Source organism: Lontra canadensis, unplaced genomic scaffold (genome assembly GCF_010015895.1).
Source record: "Lontra canadensis isolate GAN:19392208 unplaced genomic scaffold, GSC_riverotter_1.0 scaffold24, whole genome shotgun sequence".
Lineage (NCBI taxonomy): Eukaryota > Metazoa > Chordata > Mammalia > Carnivora > Mustelidae > Lontra > Lontra canadensis.
In genome coordinates this window covers 14,108,480-14,135,074 of record NW_022631018.1, presented here as the reverse complement: position 1 = coordinate 14,135,074, position 26,595 = coordinate 14,108,480, and the positions used below count along the sequence as shown (strand labels likewise).

The 26,595-nt window shown below is 39.4% G+C and overlaps 1 protein-coding gene across 2 annotated transcripts in view; it reads right to left on the bottom strand.

Annotated features, from left to right (window-relative positions):
• Positions 1-254: 254 nt before the first annotated feature.
• ADSS2 (adenylosuccinate synthase 2) overlaps positions 255-26,595 on the bottom strand; it is a 35,012-nt gene continuing 8,671 nt past the window's right edge. The window contains exons 2-13 of one of the 2 annotated variants that reach the window (XM_032862888.1): positions 23,163-23,265; positions 22,318-22,386; positions 20,438-20,488; positions 13,182-13,248; positions 12,806-12,913; positions 11,543-11,624; positions 9,350-9,476; positions 7,935-8,089; positions 5,937-6,061; positions 4,824-4,921; positions 2,345-2,494; positions 255-1,047 (exon numbers count right to left, since the gene is read on the bottom strand). In XM_032862888.1, coding sequence (XP_032718779.1) covers positions 995-1,047; positions 2,345-2,494; positions 4,824-4,921; positions 5,937-6,061; positions 7,935-8,089; positions 9,350-9,476; positions 11,543-11,624; positions 12,806-12,913; positions 13,182-13,248; positions 20,438-20,488; positions 22,318-22,386; positions 23,163-23,265 — 1,188 coding nt within the window. In that variant the 3' untranslated portion in view covers positions 255-994. Of the gene's footprint in view, positions 1,048-1,491; positions 2,053-2,344; positions 2,495-4,823; positions 4,922-5,936; positions 6,062-7,934; positions 8,090-9,349; positions 9,477-11,542; positions 11,625-12,805; positions 12,914-13,181; positions 13,249-20,437; positions 20,489-22,317; positions 22,387-23,162; positions 23,266-26,595 lie in introns of those variants that run through there. The other variant, XM_032862887.1, reaches the window with a different exon arrangement.

Genomic DNA, 26,595 nt, shown 5'->3' with positions numbered 1-26,595 from the left:
CAACACAGTAGGTTAAGCCTAATTGTCAAAACAACACCTCTTTTTTCCAAGAAAGAAAAAATAAAGGCATGATCAAAATTATGACTGACAATTTGGGTTCATGTGGACACTTATAGATAATTCTGTAGGCATACTGGCAGGCACAATGTTGAAAATCAATCCACTAGATTTAGAAATAATGGTAAGATTTAAAAAAAAAAAACAGCTATACATTTCAGAGTTAATGCCTGAAATTAAAGAAAAATATCCACCAATTATCACAACGATCTTTTAATGACTAATATTTTTAAACATGAAGATTGTTGTTTTAGGGAACATCTTTCTCTGGACATTTAATTAAATGCCCAATGTATTAAATAATTTACAGTGAAGTAAGTTTTGTGTTCTGTACAAATTAAAGGATACGTGAATATAATCCCCTCCCCCTCCCTCGCCAAAGCTCAAATTTGCAATGGTCTCAGCAGAAAATAAACAGTTAACAAGTTAAACAGAATTTATAGCATTACAAAAGTTTACAGAATCCTCTTTTCATCATTTTTTTCCTAAAGGCAAAGATCACACTGATAAATTGAATGACCAGAATGTAAAAAATATTTGTGCAAAACTGCATTAATTGTTCTTCCCGTTTAGTAGAGATAAAACCTAAGAACGCACAATGACAAGAGTGAAGAAAAACTACACTGAAAGGAATTCTATTTTAGATTTCAAACAACACAGATCATACTATGACTAAACACTGAAAGAAAACGTGGCACCATGAGCAGCAGGAGCAACACATGACTCGGCAATTCTGCCAGCGGAGGCGACTGACACTGGAACATGCCAGAAGTTTCTCTCCACATCAGCCAGCCATCTTCAGGGACTGGAAACAACTCTAGGGTTTAAAACTCACTTTGATGTCTTTCTTCTTGAAATTTGCAGATCATAAATGAAATATTTAATAAAGTCCTTTCCCTCCCTCCTGAAGGAGTGTTTCTTGCGTCACTGGAAATCCTTAAAAGAGCTGAATCATAGACTCTCTGGATTTACCTACCCCGATCCATTTCACTGGTAAGAGAAGAAAGTACAAGAATAGTATCAATTCATTTATAATGTTCAATCCTTGGGATGAAAAGATCCCCACTCTTCTCAGGGTCACTATTTAACTTTCCAGATACCCTTTGCTATCCTTTGCTGTCCTGCTAGAAGACCAGGCTGATTTCTAAACGGAACACACCAGTGCAGGTGTGTGCCTTACCAGTTCCAGTTTTAATCATTGTATTTCCAAGTCTTCAATGCCTAATACTTAGGTTAGCAAAATACTGGCCCAAACCACCAGAGACTTAAAGAACCCTGGATTAAGTCCCTAATTACTAGATAAGATCTAAGCATCTTTGATAAAAGTGGGATGCTAAGAGATGACAGTGTAACTTTTGCATCTCAAAGAAGTAGAAACAGCTAGAAGAGAATACTGTTTGAACTTGCACAGACTGAACCAGTCTATAGGAATCTCTAAATATTATACCACATGGGTTAACCTGCATGGAATTTTATACAGGACATTGTTAAATTCACTCTCACTTGTATTTCAAAAAAATGTTGACTAAGAGCCATAGCAAACATGCTGACTAAGTTGGACATCACGCTGGCTGGGGCAGCTAGCAATCTGGAAAGCAAGACTAGTATTTGAGACAAACCACAATACAAATCAGAATAAGTGCACAATAGATTCTACATAAAGGACACCTTCTACCCACTTTGCTTTTGTCTTTCCAATCTCTACCAGTACAAGTAGAAGAAGAAAGCAATGTGTTAAAAACTTCCATTAACTAGTCACAGCTATAACCTGGTTATGCCTAACTCCCTGGACAACTCCCTGGCCAGCTTGTTTTTTAATAAAGTTTTATTCTTTCCTCTCCTCTTATATTTTTTCAAACTGGATTTCCTATTTTCTGTACCAGTAATTTCCTAATTATTCAAGCAACCCCCCCCAACTCCCAAGGGTAGTTTAATTGCAAATGGAAAAACCACAAACCATTTTTGGTGGAGGTGAAGATACAAAAGGCTTTGTGACTAAGAGGGAGAAAGCAACAAGCATGAATGTCACGGGGTAAAAACCAGTTTGTAGAGAATTAAGACAGAGTCAAAACAGTGTGAGGTAACCTACTGTCTTCAGGCGTACAAAGGATTAAAGAAAGATGACTATATTTACTCTAAGAAATAAGATTATTTTATATTTTCCAGGACACTGATGCAAATCACGAACACTCTACAAAATAATACTGATCTTTCTTTTATTGTATCTCAAAGGTAGACCGTTAAGTTAGAAACAGAAGAAAGACCGTTGTTCATAAAGTACACTTACCTGGAATTTGAAGCTCATCTTCAATAAATCGAACGTAATTTTGTGCATTAACAGGCAGTTCTTTAAACGTCCTTGCATTTGATATGTCTGTGCTCCAACCTGGCAGTGTCTTATACTGAACTTCAACTTTATTTAAGACTTCTTGGTTTGCTGAAAGTTAAAGAGTAAATCTGTTTTTCCATGGTGGAATGCTGCCTGTTGCCAAACAGCTTTTTGCTATGTCAAAGGTTCATGATCTCTTATGAAAATCCTTGGAGCCAGAGGAGTTCTGGAATGCAGTTTCCCAGAGTGCAGGAAGGTCAGAAAGGACACTGACCACCTGAGGCAACGTTTTCATAATCCAACACAGTCCAGCAGCGACGACAGGCTAATTCACTCAAAGCAGAGAGATTATCAGTTCTAACAGCAACTCAAGTTTTGCTGTCAAAGGACCTTGGTGCCAAACTTTAAACTTTCCATTTTTAGAGCTTTTTAGATACCCCACCGTGGATTAGAGATTATGGACCTGCATCCAGGTGGCAACCTCACAGAAAGGAGACTTGCAAACGTGCTCTCATCTGGGAGATCTACTGATTTTGTGATTGTACAAAGCTGACCTGGAAATTTTCTTTATTATCTCGCCTAACCATTTTCTCTGTATCTCCTAACAGGAACGGAAAATGTACGAAAAGTAAGAACAGTTTAACGAGGGCTGTCACAGAGGATGCTGTGGGGATTCTGTCCAGGCTTCCCACGTTGGGACTGAGACACTCATTCCCCCGCCCGTGGAAGCACTGCCCACGGAGGACTTGCACTCAGAAACTGCCCCCCGCTGAAGGGAGCTGCCTCCTTGGAACAGCCCAAATCCCACGACTGGTCAATGTGGACAACAGGCGGCACAAAACCACAGGTTCTGAGAAAAAGAAAACTCCCAAGCAAGTCCTGAAACTACACAACTCTCTACCCAGGGACAATTTCCCGGCCCCTGGAAGCCACGACACCAGTCAGTGGAGAACAGTGGCCCCACTGAGCTGAGAAGGCGGATAATCAGGTTTCAGGGAAGCTGAAGTGGCGAGAGGCATCACGGTCAAGTGTCAGAGGAGGGGGCTATACAGGGAGCTCCCACCCCTCCGAAGTCCATGTGAGAGTCCCAAAGCTAACGTTCAACTTCACACGGGAGGGACCCAGGGGATCACCGGAAGGCTTACCAGATGTTAGCTGTCACACAGTTGAGGGGACAGGTTCTAGAGGTCAAGCAGTGCTAAGAGAAGGGAAGGGACGGGATACACTGGAGCTCCAGCACTGCCCGACTAGAGCGATCTCTTTACACCTTGGTAACTCTCCTGGCGTCCAGCTGGGAGAGCAGAAAGGCTGCTCCTTAAAATTTAAAAAACCATGTTCACGAGTATAACTGACTACAGACCTTCCATAACAAAGCCTAAAACCAAGCTACCGAGATCCACAGAGGAGACAGAATTTGGAGATTGACCCACACCAGGTTAAAGGTTTGGGAAAAACACCCGGGGCTCTTCATGTAACTATACAGAAAACTGAGCTTATGCAAGTTCAAGATGATCAGCCAGTAATTCAACTGTCCGCTGAAACAAGAACCAACACTCTTTAGAGGAGGATAACAGAATCTGAGTCACTACAACATTAAGCGCATTCAACCAGAAGTCATTGGTCATAGAAACAGTGATCCACAATCAAGGAAAAGAACAGTCAAGAGAAACCAGACTGGAGATGGCCCAAATGTCAGACTAACAGGTAATGATTTTAAATGTGTTTCTAAGAACTTGAGGTGATCCTTGGTTGCCAAGGACTGGTCATCACCATCAAGTCACAAAACCTGTACCAGCCTACCAAGTTTCATTCAAGTGCATATTCCTTTGTTTGGCATATTCCCAGGCTTATAGGGTGACTAAACAAATGAACAGTTCCTACTTCTGGAAGCTGGAAACATTTATGGAACTTCCTGAGTAACTGAAAAAATCTTATAACTAAAGATATGCCTGAAGAAACACAGTGCCTCATGTAGGAAGTCTTCCTACAACCACCCACTTTTTGACATAGGAAATGAGAAAATCATTCCTGTGGCTTCGACAACAGGGTGGGTAAATGTATTAGGAGCCTGCTTACTCTTTTGAGTAGCACTCTTTTCTCCTACCCCACGTTTCTCCAGGAAGAGAAGCATGCCTACATAGAAGTTACTTTCAAAGTAGGGAAGATGAGATTCGGGAACAGCACAGCTGGCTGAGCTCAGAGGGACCATGTTTCTCTTTCCTATTTTGAGTCTGAACACATGCTTACTACTACAATCCAGGATTCAAATGCACAGCAGCTATGAAACAAATGCCAAAAACATGTGAATATACTTGTGCTATCCACAAAGAGGGTATCAACCCCATGGCTCTATACCACAAACTACACAGAACTTCATGAAATGGCTCTAACATGTTCACCTAATAATATTCTTTATATCACAGATGGAAAAAAGTACCTGGGAAATGAGGTATGATTTCACCATCTAACTTGTAAGCAACTCCAACTTTAATTTCCGTAAACATGTCCAAAATATCCAATTTGGTAAGTGCCAACCTAAGTGGAAGGAAAGGCAATGTTCAAACAGCAAACCTCTTCAAAATACATCAAATCTCCCAATAAACTGGCTGGGAAATAGTTTTAAAGGAAAAATCTATACAATTAGAGAAAACAGTAGGTTTGGCATTCTTATCCGCAAATTATTTTTTTATCCTTTATTTGTTATTTGCTGGAAGTTAAGTCAAATTAATACAAACTAGAATACATTTGTTTACATATTTATGTACACGTGTGAACAGCAACTTTTCACCGAGTGATTTCAGGGAGCCAGGCAGGGCGCTATATGCTCTCACTGTATTTCTCACCTAATTTTCCAAACACCCACACGAAGTAGGTAATATTATTATCTAGATTTTGTTTATTTATTTATTTTTAAGATTTTATTTATTTATTTGACAGAGAGAGATCACAAGTAGACAGAGTGGCAGACAGAGAGGAGGAAGCAGGCTCCCTGCCGAGCAGAAAGCCTGATGTGGGGCGCAATCTCAAGGCCATGGGATCATGACCAGAGCCGAAGGCAGAGGCTTTAACCCACTGAGTCACCCAGGCGCCCCAATTATTATCTGGATTTTAAAGATGATGGAAAAGGCACAGAAAGATTCACTTAACCAAAGTCATGGCACAACGCGTGAATCTGAGATTTGAGTTAGACATTAATCATGCCCTAAATGGGTTATATTGCCTCCCCTCCATATAAGCAAAACGCACCATCTACCTACCTACCTACCTACCTATCTCACTTCCCTCTATACCGATATGCACGGGGGAGTAACAGGAATCCTTTTTCCCAACTGTGGATGTGTAGGAAGACAACCTGGGGCCTTTTCCCGTGGGTCCCCTTCCCCTAGATCTTGGTCCACTTGAACCCTGAGCTATGATTTCATCTGGGAGACTAAACAGTGAACTTTTTCTACCAGGGTACTACTTTTCAAGCTTGCACTCCACAAAATGTAACCTGTGGTCATGAACTGTACCTTAGTTCCCTGAAAGAAATGTTTCTAAGAATACTTACGCAGTAAATCCATTAATCATATGAGCATATTTGAGCAAAACCAGGTCCAGCCAGCCACACCTTCTTTTCCTTCCAGTGGTTACCCCAAACTCTCGACCTCTTGTTTGTAATAATTCTCCAATTTCCTAGAAAACAGAAAATAGGACTTTAGGATTATAACACCAATGCTGTAAATCTAGCAGAATTATGCATAAGATCACATAACAAGTCAAAATCTTATAGAGATGACATCTTCCAAAAAATTACTCAGTGGAAGACAGAATTCCATACCGATGATGTGTGAAGTAGGCATTATTTGGAACAGATCCACTTTTGGCTTCAATTTTTACCATTTCTGTAAAACCAGTATTTTTTACGATGTTAGATAACTTCTTAAAATTTAGATTAACATATAAAATGCTGCATATTAGAAACAAGGTTGTTAATTATTTATTAAATTTATTAAAATAGACAAGCCAATTGTTCCAAGAACTGCAGTTCAATGATCCTCCTGAAAATCGTAAGACAAACTGTCAGCTAGTCAGTAGTTCTGGACAGCACAACGCCCTCTCGGAAAGAATGAAGGCTGACGGCAATGCTCAAGATCTAAGCCACAGGGTGGCTGGGTGGCTCAGTCAGTTCAGGGTCTGCTTTTTGCTCAGGTCATGATCTCAGGATCCTGGAATTAAGTCCTACATCGGGCTCTCTGCGCAGCAGGGAGTCCGTTTCTCCCTCTGACTTCCGCTACCCCTGCTGGTGCTGTCTCTCTCTGACAAAAAAATAAAATTCTTAAAAAAAAATAAATAAATAAACTTAAAAAAAAAAAAAAGATCTAAGCCACAGCCATTCCTTACAACCCAATTTTTCACTTATCATCTATCTATTCCCTCATTTACACCTTTCTGATTTCTTGTATTCTGACATCAATCTGTCAGATCTGAATCCCAGCCACGTCCCTCTGTGTGACTTTGCACAAGTGATTTCAGCTCTCCGTGCCTGTTTCCTCTTGTGTAGAAGGGGGACAGTGACACCACCCAGCTCACCTAGGGTTATGAGGTCCAAAGAGCTTCTGAGAATACAATACTTGGACAGTGCCTGGCCCGACGTCACCACTGCAGAGGTGTTGGCTAGGATTAGAGCAAGTCTTGAAGTCACTCTTAGCCCCTGCTCCTAACAAGCTCTTAGTGAAAGGCAGTTCTTATTTATTTATTTATTTTAGATTTTATTTATTTATTTGAGAGAGAAAGAGAGAGAGACCACAAGGAGGCAGAGAGGCAGGCAGAGAGAGAGAGGGGGAAGCAGGCTCCCCACTGAGCAGAGAGCCTGACTCGGGGCTCAATCCCAGGACCCTGAGATCATGACCTGAGCTGAAGGCAGAGGCTTAACCCATTTAACCCAGGTGCCCCCAGTTCTTATTTTTAACCATTTCTTTCCCCTTCACTATCTCAACCTCCCTCATAAACCCACCTTCATGCAGCCTGGCGCTTACAGTTACCTTTAAGTACTCTCTACCCCTTTGTCTTTTGTTGCCAATCAGCTGCCACTTCCGTAGAAAGCACAGGAAGATAAGAAATAAGAGGGAAAAAAGTAGTTTTTATTTTATATTTTAAAGCTTTGTTTATTTGACAGAGAGAGGGAGAAAGAGCACAAGCAGGGGGAACCGCAGAGGGAGAGGGAAAAGCAGGCTCCCCGCTGAGCAAAGAGCCCAACCTGGGGCTGGTTCCCAGGACCCTGGGATCATGACCTGAGCTGAAGGCAGACACTTAACCAACTGAGCCACCCTGTAAGATTTTTTTTATTTATGTTTGTTTGTTTGAGAAGAGAACAAGCGAGAAACAGGGGATCTAAAGCAGATTCCACTCTGAGCACGGAGCCCATGCAGGGCTTGATCCCACAACCACAACATCACAGTCTGAGCCAAAACCAAGAGTCGGACACTAAACCAACCAAGCCACCCAGGAGACACGGAAGTTTTATTTTAAAACTTTCAGAACTGGATCTAGTGAAAAACAGACTTACATTGTCCTGCTCTGTTGGGAAGGCACCAATGCCAACTCGAGTTGTGTAAGCTTTCACGACCCCATACACTTCCCCAACATTTTGCGGGGGCATTCCCAACCCGGTACAGACACCTCCGACCGTACAGTTCGAAGAGGTCACAAAAGGGTAAGTTCCTAAAAAAGAAACAAATATTATACACACACAGATATACATTACTCTGAAACAATTACTGTAAAAAAATATGCATTTGAGTACATTCTAGGTACTGGACAGACTTGACTATAACCGCCCTCTCAAACCTCAGCCTTTAGTCTTGAGCCCTTCTGTCCGGAATGAGAGCAAACCACAGTGGTCAGAGCTATCCCCGCGGCGCTCATTCTGGGAAGGCTCTTCAAGTGTGTGCAGTCAGTTAGCTCTGTATGGCTGGTACTCACCTAATGGATCGCTGAATAATTTCATGCCGAACCCCGGGCGTTATTCTACTATGCAGACTTTTTTAATCTACGTGTTTTTAACATGTTCCTATTGTTTTAAAAATGAATTTATTGTTTTCTTGATACAGATTTTTAAGATACAGCCACAATCTAGAGTGACAGCAGTATACTAAGAATTCGGTGGTATTCATTATCCTAGCTTCTCATCTCTATTAAGGGAATAATCCCAAAAATGACAACAGAAGCGAAGAGGAGTGTACTCCTTCATCCCTAAAGATCCTGTTCCTACTTGAAGTATCCACATCTAACCAGACACTCTGCTTTCTTTCCAGATTCCACAGGCATATTATGGAGTCCAAAAATACATATCTACTGTAATAGAAATAATACTTTTTCTTTAATTGGTTTACTTGAGAGTCAAAAGCCAATGAAATGTCAGTAAGAGCTGAGAACACTGACTTATCCTTTGAGATCATGTTCAGAGAGAAAGGCCAACAACCTAATGGGGCAGTAGCTGGAAGATATTAAAGCCTTAACTTTTTGAAGGTGGAAGAAATGACCTAATCCACTCAGAATCTTAGGCCCAGGGAGTTAAGCAGATTTCCACAGATCTTAGGATACGCATGTTTAATGACAATGTTTATTAGTTCTCAATATTTAAAAAAAGGCTGAATTAAAGATCGTTCCACAGGACTCCTCTAATCATCTTAGTTTCAAGCAAACAGAGCATGAGCCAAACACTGAAATCAGTTTACAGAATCCTAAATCCACTGACCCAAATAGTGATTTCATTTTTCTAATAAACTATAAAATGTAATATATGCATTGTGTATTCTACAATAGTGCTTAAAAAAAAAGATTAGTAGGTGACAAATGTCATCATTCCTAAATATACAAGCTAAAAGCCTTGTTTTAAAACCCGTAAAGGCAAACATTAATTATTTATACCCTAAGTACTTCAGGGCTGGGTTAAGCTCCGGCAAGTCATAGCTCACTTACCAAAATCAATATCTAAGAGTGCTGCATTTGCACCTTCTACCAAGATTTTCTTTGGTGGTCCATGCAGGGCCTCGTAGAGGAAATAAACTCCATCTCTCACCATTGGTTTAATCCTTTCCATATAACCCTATTGACGGAGACAAAAACCAATTTCAGTGTGTGCTAATAAGTTCCCAACATGATCGGTATAAGTAAAACTCGCCAAGTAAAATTCTGTGACAAAGCAAACTTAACTCGTGTAAAGCAGAAGGGGGTTGGTGATGGCACCCACCCTACGGTATATTTGGATTAGCTCTGGTCTCTCGTCTTGATGCTCCAGAACCAGAAGAGACTCCAGCTCAAAATCAGTGGAGAAACAATGAAATTTAAAGGTTCTATGTTAACCACTGCAAGTAATGATGACGGCCTTCCATCCTTCAAGAACCAGCTCTCGGGAAAATAAAAAGAGCTGAGTATACTACATTGTGCTTTTATATTCTGGGAGGTATTTAAAAAACTGCATTTATAATCCATGTAACCAAGAGCTTTGAAACATGCATCCAGGGACTGCCAAAATGTTGGTGTGAGTCACAAGTGACGCGGCCGAGCATGTAAACAGCGGTAACCGTTAATATTCTTTTGCCACAGTATTCCGTCCGTTATAGCAGCATCTCAGCAGCATTACTAGCAGATAATAGCAAATACTATTTTACACATAAGCATTCTAAAACTCTCACAAAACATATTAAAAGTATTAATAATACTGCTTAATTTTTGAATTCAATTAAAAATGTAATATAAACAAGAGTTCCCCAAGGCCCAAAGTATAACTACAATAAAATATAGTTTCAACCATGTTTCCTATTCAGCCAATCTAATATGGAAATTCTACCATCCACTCATGAACTCACTGAACATGTTATATCCATACCACCCCCGTCCCCTCAGCTCTAGCCTCTTGCTTATCATTCCTGGTTTAGACCTTTCGTTATGCCGGAAATGACCATGCCATTCACCATGTCCCCTATTCCTTAAAGTGCTGATTTGATATCTACCACCTATTAAGAATCTCCTTCTCCAACTTTCTTCACAATTATTCATCTGCTTTACATGCACATGAAACATGGATAAAACAGAACCAAAAAGCCATATCCACACTTTAGTGCATAAATATTTCCAAGTTGCCGGTAATAAATTTGAAATATTTGTTGCGTGACAGAATGAAAAGAAGATGGCAGTCTATTCTAAGCAACGAGCAATACACTGAAATCTAAATACCCAACATTCAGATTCTTCCTTGGAGGTCCCCCCTGACCCTGCCACCCCTGCTTAAGGAATTTAGTGAGTAGATATGCTCAAGGTTTACAACCATTCTAGAATGGCATATGAGGTTTATAAATTCCTATTCAGCTCTGGAATTCACGTTCATACCTATTTATAGAAGAGAAGAAGTAATAATCAGATACATAGGGCCCAGCTCGAAACACACCAAACATCAGGGACAAATGTGAAGTGGAAAGGGTAGGAGATTTGCCTACTGACAAACTCAGGCAACACTGACACCTAAAAACAGCCACACATGGACCCAACCTTTGGCCAATCACCTAGTTTGTCTTTTAAGACAAAGAGCTACAGACACCGGCCCCATGGGGCATCCTTCCAGATAGGCCCAGCTAGCTTTACAAGTTATCTCCTGCTGTCTGCCCCTCTGTTGATCTATGCTCCACATTGCTAGGAGGGATTTTTATTTAATACAAATCTAGTCTTTTTTCTGCTCAGAATTACTCAATAGCCTTTCATTAACTCCAGGATACAAAGACAAACTCCCTATCACTGCGTATGTAAGACCAATACAAGACCCGTGAACTCCTACTCTCTGCTCCCTACTCAAACTTTTCTTTCAGTCACATCATGTGAAGTGACTCAAACATGTCCTGTCCTTTTAGGTAGGCCTATATGCTTTTAGACTTAAAGATGACAAGTAATTTGCTTTACTAGTTCTTATCTTCAGTGCTTTACACATACCTGTGTGGCACTTATTATACTATAAATTATTTAACATATAACTTCTCACAGTGTAATTTCCATAAAGGAAATTAACATTCTATGTTCTTAATTCTTATGTTTGCAGGTCCTAATGCAAAGCCTGAATGAATGAAAGGTCTTAGATGCCAATCTGGCAAACAAGTTTTAAAAAGGACATGAAAGCACTACCTTGAGTTTTTGTAATTCGCCTTCAATGTCGATTTCCAGAGTGGGGTATATAGATTTGTACTGGTTAGCCAGAACTTTGAACCTGAGAAACACAGATAAATCAAGACATCAGTTCAACTAAAAATAGTCCAAATAATATCATTCAATTCAAATGGTTTCTGTAGATAAGTGGTTTTAATAACAAATGAATCCCAAACTGAAGCTATATTCTAAGAAAAAAAATCTAAACAGATCAATCACATGAATAATGATACACTCAAAAATAGTATTTTTAATTCAAATTTAGGAATACCAACAACATAATGTGTGTGTGGAAGATGACGTGTGTGGAGGGAAGGGGAAGAACTTAAATCTGTAACAACACTTAAATCTGAATTATATTACACTGTGTGAAAAATAAAAGGGGACGGTCTACACGCTTTTTTTTTTTTTTTTAAAGATTTATTTATTTATTTATTTGACAGAGAGAGAGAGAGAGAGAGAGAGAGAGGTCACAACTGGCAGAGAGGCAGGCAGAGAGAGGGGGGGAAGCAGGCTCCCTGCTGAGCCGAGAGCCCGATGTGGGGCTCGATCCCAGGACCCTGAGATCATGACCCGAGCCGAAGGCAGAGGCTTAACCCGCTGAGCCACCCAGGCGCCCCTACACGATGCTTTTAAAAGAGACAGAGGTAAAGCCTTTGATGCCTAGTGTTATTAAATGCAACCACCAAACTCTCTGTCACTGAGTCACCATAAAGCTTCGATGACGATTAGGTTTCTCATGGAGATTTTTCTAGAGAGTGTCAATGAGGCAATTTCTATTTTTTAAGGTGAGTTTGGTACACAACAGTTCACCAGCACCCAAGAGCCTAATTATGTCTTGGTAGGGGTAAGGTGGGGGGGGGGGGAGTCTCCAGAACTGAAAATCGGAGGATCAAGACTTTAGGATGTGGTAACCCCACCAAAGCATCCCCTGAAATCTGTTTCTCAGCAAACCATTCCAAACCCCAATCCTTAAATATAATTTTGGCTTTGCTTTCTTGGGAGTACTGCTAGGATACCATCATGAGGTTACTTTTCGTGAAGTTTAATTTGAAATTAAGTAATAAAAATAACTTTACAGTCCAAATTAAACCAAAAAAGTCAACCACAACTGATTTTGCATCCTGGAATTGAAAAATTCCAATTTGAAAAATTCCATCCTAGAATACCAATTTGCGTCCTGGATTTGAGAAATTCCAAAAACCCCATTTGCTCTTTCACTCTGAAAACCAAGTTAGTTACCTCTCAGAGAAGCCATCAAAGTCAGAAACCAGATCACACATCCGCAGTCCACTCCGAGCAGCTTTGGAAGAATAAACTGGGCCAATGCCCTTTTTTGTGGTACCCAAGCTTAAAAATAAATCAGAACAAGCTTTGAGTTAGACAAGAAAGATGGAGTTCTTGTGGTCAGATCATCACATCGAATGAAGGTACTTTGACTATTTTCTGTCTTTGCTATTTTCTATAAGTTTAATTTCACAATCCTATTGATTTTCTCTAGAATCTAAACAGGATATTCTAATAATTTTTCTTAAACCTCTGGCCTACAATTTAAACATTAGGGTCTGGATATGCTTAAACTGCACCGAAAATAAAAACAAACAAAAAAAACCCCTACTTTTTTCCTGCTTGTTCTTGTCTCTGTTGCTCCTGGATACCATCAGCGGCTTGATGAAAATCGAATACTGAGGGGAAAAAAAAATCACAATTGTTGTCGAAACAAAGGTAATACAGGAAGAGCAAAACATACTGCATTTTGAATTACTTAAGCTATAAATCCCTTAGCCTAATTTCATCAGGACTAATCAAATGGATGCATTTTATTTTTTTTAAAAGATTTATTTATGGGGGAGGAGACAGAAAGAGAAAGAGAGAGAGGGGGCACGGGCAGGAGGGGCAAAGGGAGAGGGAAAGAGGATCTCAACCAAACTCCACGCTAAGTGTGGAGCCCGACGACCTGAGCTAAAACCAAGAACTGGGACTCAACCAACTGTGACACCTGGTACCCCAAGTGTATGCATTTTAAAAAGCAGCAACAATGGTGGGAGCGAAGGTTTAGTATGCCAACAGGTATACAAATAGGGAAATATGCCCGACTGTTCATTCCTACTAACTGCAACCTATGTTGTGGTTTTAGGAACTGTCAGTAAGAGGGTACCCCACAATTCTATGAAGTTCAGTTTACTAGGATACCCTCTTTCTTCAGCTTCTACCCTCCAGACATCTCTGGCTTATTCTGCCATCTCTCTCTCTCTCTCTCTCTCTCTCACCAGTCTCTCACGAGCTTCCACTGTCTCCAGCAAAACTCTAGCCAACTAATGAGGGTGCATATTTCCACTCCTGGACATCTCGAATTCGTAATTTTTAATGCAACAAAGCCATCTTTCCAAGACACAAATATGATGTCACTACCCCCATGCCTTTAAAAGTCAATGGCTTTCTATTGCTCGAAAGAAAAAGGATAATTTGATGTGGCCTCTGTGCATGGATAGCGCACTCTTTCACCTGGGGCCCCCTTTCTGCCCTTGGGTCACACGGACAATCTTCCGCAGCCGAGGCTACAAGGCATACCCTTCCGCCTGAGTATGCCTTTTCCTGGGCCTGGACACGCAAGCGCACTCACGCCCACATGCTCACTCTCTCTCACCAGTATTTTATGAGTCTTGGGACCATGTCAGTTAGCTTACCAGTTGATTTCCTGAGCCTACAAGTTCTCAAATATTTAACCGACTGAGTAAATAGCGACTTTATGGGACAGGCAGGTCTAGAATTTGGTCTTCAAACTTTTTTTTTTTTAAGATTTTATTTATTTATTTGACAGAAATCACAAGTAGGCAGAGAGGCAAGCGGGGTGGGGGGGGGAAGCAGCCTCCCTGCTGAGCAGAGAGCCCCATGTGGGGCTTGATCCCAGAACCCTGGGAGCATGACCTGAGCCGAAGGCAGAAGCTTTAACCCACTGAGCCACCCAGGTGCCCCTGGTCTTCAAACTTTTAACCAAGGCTTCTTTTGTTTCAAAAAAAAAAAAAAACCTTATGGGAATATAATTTACGTACCATAAAATTCACACACTAAGTACAACTGGATCATTTTTCCATACATTAAACCATGGCTTCTTTTCACTAATGATTGCTACTGTACCCAGTAAGTTGAAATGTATAAATTTTAAACAGAATGACTGATATGAGGTTCCTAGAACTAGTGGTGGCATGTGTAAAAGAATTATTTGGCAGTGTCAGAAAACTAATGTTGTAGTTATAGATGTAGAAACTGGGAAAAAAAAAAAAAAATCAAGATCAGGCCTTAAGCCACTGTCTGATCAACCCTAGCCTCTAGGATTTGATCCTAAAGCCTTTTTGCCCTAAGTTCCCTTTCTGAGACACTGCAGAATTGTCAAGGCAATCATTTCCTCTGCCTGCAAAGTTAATAAGCGCAGACTAATGGGCTTCCCTAGTGGTCTCATGGGGAGTTCTAATACTTCCTACACTAGGTGATCACAATATAGAAACTAGATTTTTATTGTGTGATTTAAAATTATCCTCTAAATCACTGTCTGTCTCAGTGTCACAGAACTGGGTGATATCCTTAAACTACAGTGGCCTATCGTATACCACAAGATATTTACGGGAACGTGCAAAGCAATATTACTTGTAATAACTCAATATTGGAAATGACTCAAAGTTTCATCCATGGTAAAAATGGATAAACTGTCCCATATTCATAAAAGGGGATATACAATTCAGCAATGAAAGTAAGGTACTGCTTCATTTAATAATATGGAGGACTCGAATGGGCACACTGCTGAGTGGAAGTCAGACACAACAGATTACATAAATGTGTAATTTGTATAAAATTCAAACACAAAGGAAACCAATCTATGAGGAGAGAACAGTGGTTACCCTTGGTGAGGGGGACTAGATAATAACTAGGAAAAGTCATCAGAGAAGCTTTTTTTTTTAATGGAGATATATAGACATACAACATTAGTTTCAGGTGCAGAACATAATGACTGGGTATTTGTATATACAGCAAAATGACTGCCACAGTGAGTTTAGTTAACATCCAACACCATAAACAGCCACAGATTTTTTTGTGTGTGTGATGAGAACTTTTTTTTTTGTTTTTCTTAACTAGGCTCCATGTCCAACGTGGGGCTTGAACTCACACCCCTGAGATCAAGACCCAAGATCGAGAGCCGGATACTCTCCTGATTGAGCCACCCAGGTACCCCATGCTGAGAACATCTAAGATCTATTATCTTAGCAACTTTCAAATAATGCCACACGGTATTATTAACTAGAGACGCCATGCTGTCCAGGACATCTCTGTGACATTTTTATCCTGTAACTGGAAGTCTGTAACTTCTGACCACCCTCGCCCGTTTTGCACACCCCTACCAACTGCCTGTCTCTGGCAGTTACCAATGTGTTCTTCCTGTCTTTGAGTCTGTGGGGTTTTGGGGTTTTCTTGCTCAGAACTGCCCGGACTATTCCACTTCTTTGTAGTTCCATACAAGTTTTACGATTGCTTGTTCTACTTCTGTGAAAAATACCACTGTAATTTTGAGAGAGATTGCACTAATCTGTAGATTGCTCCGGGTAATATGGACATTTTAACAATATTAATTCTTCCAGTCCCTGGGCACAGAGTATTTTTCCATTTATTTGTGTCTGACTTAATTTCTTTCATCACTGTCTTAAAGCTGTCAGTGTATAGGTCTGTCACATGCTTGACTAGCAGAGTAGCTTTTTCAGGCACGATAAAGGTTCTGTATAACAAGGTAGTCAGTGGTGAAAGGGGTAAAATACTGTGCACTTACTGGGCATTTTGCTGTATTGTGTGCTATGTTAAAATGTTTACTTATTTCTAACAATAGCTATCATATACAATAGGAATTAGTTTACTGTCATGTTCCTAATTTAGTATATACCTTATAGCCTTCCTTTCTCATCTACTTTTGAGGGGCCAAAATAGTTCTTAAGAAGTTGTTTCATTAAATTCCGACCTTGCTAGTCAGTTAGGACAAAAACTGAGATGTTGGAGGAGACCATTTCTTTTGAAAGAAAAGACATTTTATATTTAAGTATCTGCTTTATCTTCTATGTTCAAATGAGTTACAAAGGCACATGGCAAATCACAAGTAAATGGTTGATGGAAAGCAGGTAAACCATATTTTTCAGAAGTTAATTTAGTACCTTGCCACAGAGCTAATGGTTTTTAGGTTTTTCTAGGCCCCAGGGAGCTATTAGGGAAATCAACATAATTACTTTCATAAAGCTCCGTTGTGGCATGGAGCCTTAATACCTCCACCAACACTGTTTTTGAGAGAACAGTTTTTGTGTGAAGTTGCGTTGAATATCTCTTCCATTTTCTATACTGAGGACAAAAAATGCTGCCTTGGGGACTCAGTTTAATTTTTATAAAAGATGATTATGCATGTTCAATAGGTAAATTTCATTAACACCATCTTTTTTTGTTATTATCATTAAGTTTTATTAACACTATTAATGTTACACCGTACGAATGTGTCCAGTGTGAGCCTCAGTACCCAGAGTATCCACTTTGCTGACGTCTCCTATCTCCTCAGGTCTTCTTTCCTCGAAGTGTTTTTTGGTTTTTGTTCTTTAAATTGTGGTCACTTAACGTGAGATCTACCCCCTGAGCAGATTTTTAAGTGACAATACAGCACTGTTATCAACAGTCTCGGTGTTGTACTACGTGTCTCTGGAGCCTATTCATCGGTCATCCCCTTCAGCAGATGCTGTGAACGTCATCTCCATAGTGAAATGTCCCCAGCCACTTTATCTCAAGTTATAGATCCCCACCCGCCTCCTAGAGACTGCCAGATGGTCCATGGGGCTCCCTTCTCTCCTTGGAACTCATCGCTACGTGCCATGGCACATTATCACATGTTCATCTCATTTATTATGTCTCCCCCTACTATAAGTTCCATTAGGAATTTTCATTGGTCTTTTCTGGATCCTTGGTGCCCACCACCGTACCAGGCACCACACCAGGTCTTTCATCAGGGAGTTGCTGAGTCAAAGGACAGACCCCCCAACAACTTGCATTTCAAATGTTTAAAAAAATTTGAAGTCTCAGCCACTTCTCGGGTCTCTTTCCCTCAACAAGGATCTCTTACACCACAAATTTTGTTATGCATTTCAATGAGACAGGGCACAATTATAATAGTTTCTTGTGTAATTGCTAAAGTATGGTAATTGTAAAGAACAGGCCAACAATGGACTCCTTCTTAGATTTCTCTGTAAGGAAACTGGCTGTTCAAAGCAAAACTATTAAGAACACATTATAGAGTTTATTATGATGCGGACATGAAATGTAGGACAATAATGACACAAGGGACTGGAAGAGGGAAACTGAAACATTTTCTTATAAAAATCTTGGGTTATGGGGCACCTGGGTGGCTCAGTGGGTTAAACCTCTGTCTTCAGCTCAGGTCATGATCTCATCAGAGTCCTGGGATCGAGCCCTGCAAGCCCTGCTTGGGGGGGGGGGTGTCTCTGCTCAGCGGGGAGCCTGCTTCACCACCCCCTTGCCCCGCCTCTACCTGCCTCTCTGCCTACTTGTGATCTCTCTCTGTCAAACGAATAAATAAAATCTTAAAAAAAAAAACCTTGGGTTAAATGTTATTATTTTAAGGTGGATAATGATCACTTAAAGTTGTATATTATCCCAGAACAACTACCCAAATTCACAAAACAGGAGGTGTAAACTAATAGTGCAGATAATATTTAAAATGTTAAATCTAAAAGAAATCAGCAAAAAGAACAAAGACAAACAAAATGAACAAACAGAAAAAAGATATAAATACAATCATACTGATAATTAACTATATTAAAAATAAATGATTTAAACACTTCAATTAAAAGCAACATTGTCACAATGAATAAAAGGCAAGGCTTAACTATATTTAGACTATAATAAATGTCCTGTCAATATAAAGATATAGATAGATTAAAGATTATTAGATTGAAAAAGACCATGCAAATACTAATCTCAAGAAAGCTCTGCTGGCTGGGGTGCCTGGGTGGCTCAGTTGCCTAAGCGACTGCCTTCGGCTCAGGTCATGGTCCTAGAGCCCTGGGATCAAGTCCCACATCAGGCTCCCAGCTCCACAGGGAGTCTGCTTCTCACTCTGACCTTCTCGAACCCTCTCATGTTCTCTCTCACTCTCTCTTTCTCAAATGAATAAATAAAATCTTAAAAAAAAAAAAAAAAAAGCTCTGCTGGCTATATTAATATTGAAGTAAGCTTTGATATTAAGGAGTATTAAAGAATAAGGAATATTACCATAGAAAAGGAGGACATTTCATCATGATGAAAGAGTTAACTCATCAAAAATGTAAATTTAAATACACATGCAATCTACCTGAGCTTCAAAGCAGACAAAGCAAAAATTGACAAAAACTGAAAAGAAAAATAGACAAGTCCTCAATTCTTGTTGGAGGTTTCAACATGCCTCTTTCTAGGTGACTGACAGCAAGCAGGAAAAAAATCAGCTAGGACACAGAACAACTCTACTCAAAAGAACACGTATTCTAAGTGCATGTAGAACACTAACCAAAACAGACCCTGTGCTGGGCCAGAAAACAAGTTTCAACAAATTTAAAAAGATGGAGATCATACATAAAGTATATTCTCTGTCTGCAACAGAATTAGAAATAAGAGAAATCAGAAAAATCATCCAATATTTAGAAATTTAAACATTTCTCAATAATTCATAGGTCAAACAGAAATCACAAAAACAATACCAAGTATTTTCTACTGAATGGAAATAAACATACAAAATGTCAGTATCTTTGCAATGCAGCTAAGGCAGTGTGCAGCTTTAAATGCTTATATAAAGAAAAGAAAGGTCCAAAGTCAATGATCTAGTAAGCTTCTGAAGAGGCTAGAAAAAGTGAGTAAAACATTTCAGTCCAGCACAGTTTACTTCAAAGAAGCTATTTTCTTGCATTACTGAGGCTACGCACAGACTTCCAGCCCCTGACTGTTATCTGGAGGCACGGGTACTTAAAAACTTTGATGGGCTCCTCTTTTTTTGCTGTTTTTTAAATACAGGCAGGCTCCGTGCCCAGGGTGGAGCCCAAGGCGGGGCTTGAACTCAGGACCCTGAGATGGAGACCTGAGCTGAGGTCAAGAGTCAGACCCTTCAGACTGAGCCACCCAGGTATCCCTACTGGCGCTGCTCTTAAATGGGGGTCAAGGCTAAAACCAGAGTAGCCACTGCCTCAGGGGACACCCGTGCTTAAATACAACAGAAGAGTTTGTACCAGTCCAGTCTCTCTTTCCGGGTTATTGTCTCGATAATTAACAATTCCATCACCTCAGATAGGAGAGTAATAGGGAAACAAACTTCAAATTTGTTAGTGGGGCTGAAATTACCTTGAGAATCCAGTTTGCTCTAACTAATCATGGAGGAGAAGGCTACTCTGAATAAAGTCTGGACCATTGAAAAAGCTGCATTATTACATTTAAGACACAAAGAGTTCACTCAATAATTTGCCAGAGAGCATACCTGCTTTTACATAATTAATGTGCAAATAAATATTTTGATGCAGTGTATTTTATACCAGAATTAGAGATGTCTTGTGAAATCCTGCTTTTATGACTCATTTGGTTAGCTAATTCTTTCTTCAGAAATTGGTAAAACTGAGCCTAGTTAAGGACTAGGCTTAACAAAAGACCAAAAAAGAAAAAAAGGAAAAAATTACTAAGATTTCATGTCTTTGGAGCCCAACTATATAATCCATCCTATTTAGCCTTCACTAAAATTAAAGAAAAATTGGCTGCTAAATGCTACCATGTGACAAGTTTCTGACAATAAGACAGTTAAATGTGTTATGTGCCCCTTACCAATATGAGCTCTGTCAGATATGATAAGCCTTTTTTCCCAGCCTTCCAGACCTAGAGAGAAGGAGAAAAAAGATACAATGTATTAAACACTTTGTATAATATCTCATTTCTTTAGAAATACAATGTTTAAAAGTGTTTTTCACAGAAGTAATCACTTACACATCTTGTCTTCTGTATAGGAAACACGTTAAACAAAAATTTTCTCACCTGTCATATATTATATCTACACTCATTCACTTATTCTGTCTTTTTAAGTATTTTATTCTAAACAGCTCCAAATGTAAGCCAACCAAATCCACATAATATACTTCAAAGAATCCAAAAGCAAATCGGAGGAAAAGGTCATTACTGTTAGAGGCAGGGGAGGGGTAATTAGCTGCAGACCAGGAAAGGGTTTTCCCAAAAGACAATTATAAATAGGTGGGATTAAATAATAAAATGTTCTCACTAATTCCTCCAAAGCACTATCAACCACCGACCTTACTACAATGACTTATAACACGATATACACATCTCTCCATTTAGCTGTGAATGCCTGAGAGCAGGGACCATGAATTTTCATAGCATGGGGCCTATCATCCCATAACTGTTCGAAGAACTACTGCTGAATGAATAAATGAATCTAAATGGATATGTTTCTTTAAAGACAGTGCCTTAGTGAGCTACATGCATTCTAAGAATAAGCTGCGAGGCTCTAAACATTTTCAAAGCTAGTATCTAGATAGTAAAACTTCGCTGTTAATTTTGATAATATCCAAAGATGTGTCTCGAAAAGGATTCTTTATAAAGAGGAAGTGCTGAAAGTGAAACGGGAATATTAAGCCTCCCCCTCTATAGCTGTTTTTGACATGTGAGTACGTATTCTAAAGTTAGCTTCAGGCATATTATACAGAAAATATTACAAAGAGAGTAAAGCGGATTCAGCTGGTAAGACAGGCCAAAAGGAAAAAGAAAGGAGGGCAAAATTTTTAAAGGGGATTTAGGAGAACAGAGGGCAACATGGGAACCAGCTGACCAAATTCAAAAGTAGCCAACGACACCTAAGTAAAAAATGCAGAGAGGACAACAGAGATGGTAGGAGGGCAGGCAGGATTCCGTGAAGTCAGATTTAGTTGCTAGGAACACTTGAGGTTGGGTTGTTGCTTTTAAACCTGAACAATGAACTTTCACAACATAATGAAACTGAGTATTTTAAATAGGAGCCAAGCTAAAGGGAAACAATGCTTTTCCTCAACTGCGTATTATTTGCATGACCAAATTACCCACAAAACCCTAGCAAGGCAGCCAAAGTGAATGTAAACAGCCTTCCAAAAACCCAAAAGAGATTACTAGGAAGGGCAGGAAATTAAGCCTTAAAACACATTTTTTTTTTGAGAAGCCGGAAGTAAATACCTGTCACAGAAGAAGCATCTCCTTCATTTGGAAGGAGGGAGGTAAACAACCCACTTTTATCCCTGGGCTCTATAACCAACAGAAACAAGACTGACTGACCCGGTGTGCAAAGGGGACCTCACTGGTTTCCTGACTCAGGAAGTTAATGTTTGGTTTGGGAGATGGGGACACCGACTTGAGCACAAATGACCAAAAGAACTCAGGAATCTCTGAGTCTCACCGCCGGTGGACAGTAATCCCAGCAGCCTACAGACACTCTGCGGATGACCCAGGTGTAAAAAGTCCAGGCTTACACAATGACCATAATGTGTGTGTCTTTTGTTTAAAATACTGATTAAAATGAATACAATTTAACTGAAAAAGCTGCCCCACAGTAACCAGCAATTTTAAAGTATAAGACAAAATGTTAACTTTGTCTGACGTGAGATCCCAGAGCAATTTCCAAAAAACAAACTAGTCCCTAGGCAAAGTGGTCATTCTTTCCATACCTTTTCCTTTTTGGACATTTTTCTCTGCTTCCTCAAATAATCCGGGAAGATGAATGACCACACCATTTCCTAAAGGAAAGCAAACAAATCCCAACCTTGAATATCTATACTTACAATACAGACATCTACGATAACCCTTACCTAGAATAGTGTAAAAATGTAAAAATAGTGTAAAAATGAAGACTTTGACAAATGGGACATCTGATCAAGGGAGTTACCACAGAAATGATTCCAGTTTTAAACAGTAGTGTAATGTAAATACATAATACATAGAATATAAAACACTAATATTACATTCAGTATAATTTGAAATTTCTTTAAAACAAAGTAAAACTGATTTTTTGAAAGAACCAAGTTGCGTCGTTCTAGGCAAATGGAACAAAGTTACAGCAGACACTAAATCAAGGCCTTTCAAATTAGGGAATCATATCCTATTAGTGATGAGAAAGTTAATTTAGTGGGTTAAAAGTGATTAGCATTTTTAAAGATTAAAAACTAGAAGACTGCAGATTGCATCATGTTATAAGGGTTCAGAATCAATCCACAAAACACCCCTTATATTGCTCACTGTGCATCAGTGTTTGGAAAGTTAACCTGATGATCTAGTTTATAAAATTAAGATTGCCAATGACAGTTAAACACAAACTATTCCAAAAAGTATTAGCGTTAAAAGAAAGAGTTGTAAAATAGCCAGTTAGGTATATTCCAGAAGGTACCAAGGTGAAGACTAACAAGGGATCAATGAATCATTTGAGTAGTGAGAGATGAAATCAGCTCAGATAATGAAAAATGAACACAATTATCAACTGAGGGGGGACCCCAAGTGGTTTGGTTCATACACTTACCAATGAATGCAGTAACATTTGGGTTAATTATTCCACTGGGTAGAAGATGAAAATCATATTCCACAGAATCTACAACAACTGTATGGCCGGCATTATTTCCTCCCTGAAAGTACAAGACGGGAAAATTGAACCTGACAATAAATATGACGAGTAACATATCTCCAAAGTGAATTAATCATTTCTTCCTAAAATGTCAATATAACTTGAGAAAACCCAAGTATGTATCTCCCACAAATATATACTCTTCAGAGGCTTCACGTTATTTTGGCTACCCTCTCTTCTTTCCCCATCACAGTACCCTGGAGTGGTTTCTTTCCTGACAGGAACTAGGAAACTGGGGAATTCAGGTTTCTGGAACGTCGACAGACATACACCCTCTTAAAAGAAAAACATGTGAAAAAAGTACGGGGAACAATATTTTGTTCTTGGCACTCTCTAGGACATGGAGCAATCTAATTAAAAATCCATGATATTTTATCTAAACGTAGAAAAATCCCTAAATTAGGGGCACCTGGGTGGCTCAGTGGGTTGGGCCTCTGCCTTCATAATCTCAGGGTCATAATCTCAAGGTTCTGGATCGAGCCCCACATGGGGCTCTGTGCTCGGAGGGGAGCCTGCTTCCCCCTCTTTCTCTGCCTGTCTCTCTGCCTACTTGTGATCTCTGTCAAATAAATAAATAAAGTCTTAAAAAAGTAAAGAAAAGAAAAATCCCTAAATTAGAAAAAAGGACTCTAACCAGTTACCCTAAATTGATGTAAACATTTACGTAATTCCCATCGTATTCAGAGTATCAAGCAGCTCTATGACCTGAAATGTGTATTTATCAACTGGGAAATTTTCCAAGGAACTTTCTCAAATATTAGCTACCCTGAGACTCTAATTTTTAAATTTATGAGTCAATCCTGTGAGTCTGTTTGGTACCAATCCCTGAATCCACTCATTTCTGGATAAAATAATATACTGGGTCAAGGTATCCCTAAGCGGAGAAACATACTATAAACCCACAGTGAAACTTCCTGAAGCTCAGGCCTAAAATGGTCAAGAAGAAGCAAGATATGAAGTCGGGTTCTAAAAATCAGGTGCACAGCAAGATGGATCAAGTGACCAGATAATTTTTCTATTTTTAAGTTTAAAAAACACAGAAGAAAAACCGATTATATGCCTAAACTTCTGTACTTTGATAGTAACAAAAAGTTTAAAGCAAACAAACTAGGAATATATTTGCAACAAATAAAAACCTTAACATCCTGGCTGGACTTTAAAAAAAATTCCAATCGAAACTATGTCCATTGAGAATGACTGGTTTAACTTTATCCTGTGGCTATTTTTGACAAGATGAATGTTATTTACTTTTTACCAAATCATCACCAATCAGGAATTCACCAAAAAAAAAAAAAAAAAGAAAAAAAGAAAAAGAAAAGAAAAGCCAGAAAACAGGTCCTGCAAAGGGAAAAAAAAATCCTCTAAAAAGTAAAGGCCTATTTAGACTTTGTTTTGCAGAGATACAAAGCAAAGAATTCCTTAATTAAAGACTAGTGTATGTCAGGTGTGAAAAAGACTGCAGTGGGGACCTGAAGTCTGGAAAACAATGGGGGGATGGCAAGCAATACCTCCTTGCCTCAATACACCAACAGGGCCAGTGACTATTTCCTTCCTATTTATTTTTTAATACGAAATATCTGCATATAATACAAAAGGCACAGACGGGACACACAGAGAAGTCTTCCTCATGCTCCTCTCCCCACCCGTCCTACCCGGCTCTAGGCCAGCCAGCTGCCACCAGTTTTTGGTGTCCTTTCCAAGGGAATTTTGCATAAGCGAACAGGTATTTGCATGTTGTTTTATTCCACACATACAAGTGGCAGCAAACTACATACTCCTGGGCAGCTTGTTTTTATTAAGCAAATCTGGGCACACATTCCTCACCCTGCAGCCAAAGCATCTCCTCCTTTTAACAGCGACACTGTCCTGCTACTCATAAGGACCCGGAATTTATTTACCTGGTCCCACCAAAGAGGCAGCCCGGTTGTTTGCAACCTTTTGTCGTTATAAACAATGTCACAGTACACTTCCTGGTGCACACTTTATTATTACTTCACACTTGTGCAAGCTTATCACCAATTCTGATAGACTCCCAAGATAAAAATAACTCAGGACAATTCTTACTTGGTTTTTGTTGTTGTTGTTGTTTTTTAAGATTTTATTTATTTATTTGACAGAGACAGAGATCACAAGTAGGCAGAGAGAGGAAGGAAAGCAGGCTCCCTGCTGAGCAGAGAGCCCGATGCAGGGCTCGATCCCAGGACCCTGAGATCATGACCTGAGCTGAAGGCAGAGGCTTTAACCCACTGAGCCACTCACGCGCCCCCTTACTTGGTTTTTAAAGAGTATCTTTTACTCTATCCCTCCTACCAATATTAGCCTTTTTATCAGGACTTTTTATGATTTAGGAAACCTCCCACAAACTTTCAGGAAAAATCTTTTCAGAATATGAAGCTCATTAAAATTTCTTGAGATCCTATGAAGATGCTAAATTCTAAATTGTTATAAATCACTAAATCTAATAAATTTTTACTAAATTGCTAAAGCATTAGTAATTTTCCACAAGAAAACCAGTAAAGATTATTTCAGCAAAATCATTTTATTTTATTTTTTTGTCATTTTGTTATATTTTGTTATTTTATTGTTTCCATCATTTGCTTAAGATAAAAAAAAAACCACACCATAACTTTTGAGAAGACCTTTGAAGTAAGTCTCCCTAATTTACACAAAATTATTTTTATAGAGATACCAACATATATCTTTTGCTGAAACTATTATTAACTCAGTGGTGCCAAATTATGATCTTATTGTGTAACAAAACCCTACTTGGATAATATTTTACCGAGATAGGCTGCACTGGTGGCAGTAACCGTAATAAAGACATGTTTCTTTCTGTGACGCAGGTGGTTGTGAACTGTGCCATCGTGATAGATGATGTTAGGGGGATAAACTGCCTTAATCTGTAAATTCTTCCAAGTTTACAGGTGGTGGTTTGGGCTGGAAAAGTTCACTGCAAAAGGCTTGAATCACTTTACTGAACTGCTGAGCTCACTCCAACATTAACCCACCCCTTCAATAACCAATGTCCTATAAGGCTTACTATCTGATTAAAATCTCATTTAAATTCTATTTTGTTGAGCAAGAAAATATGGTTAAATATACCCAGAATAACGCTAGATTATCCTATTAAGGAGCTAGGGGAGAAAAATGTAAGTGTGCTTCTTAGTATAGCTGGTCATTAGTGCCCTAAGGGGAAATGGGGGCATGACAGCTTCTAATCTTAAAACACACAACTGTAGAAACAAGATTCTCAAGGTGAAAAAAAAAAAAAGATTCTCAAGGTGAACAGTGAAGGAGCTACTAAGGAGATTCTTAACAAGGCAATCCATAC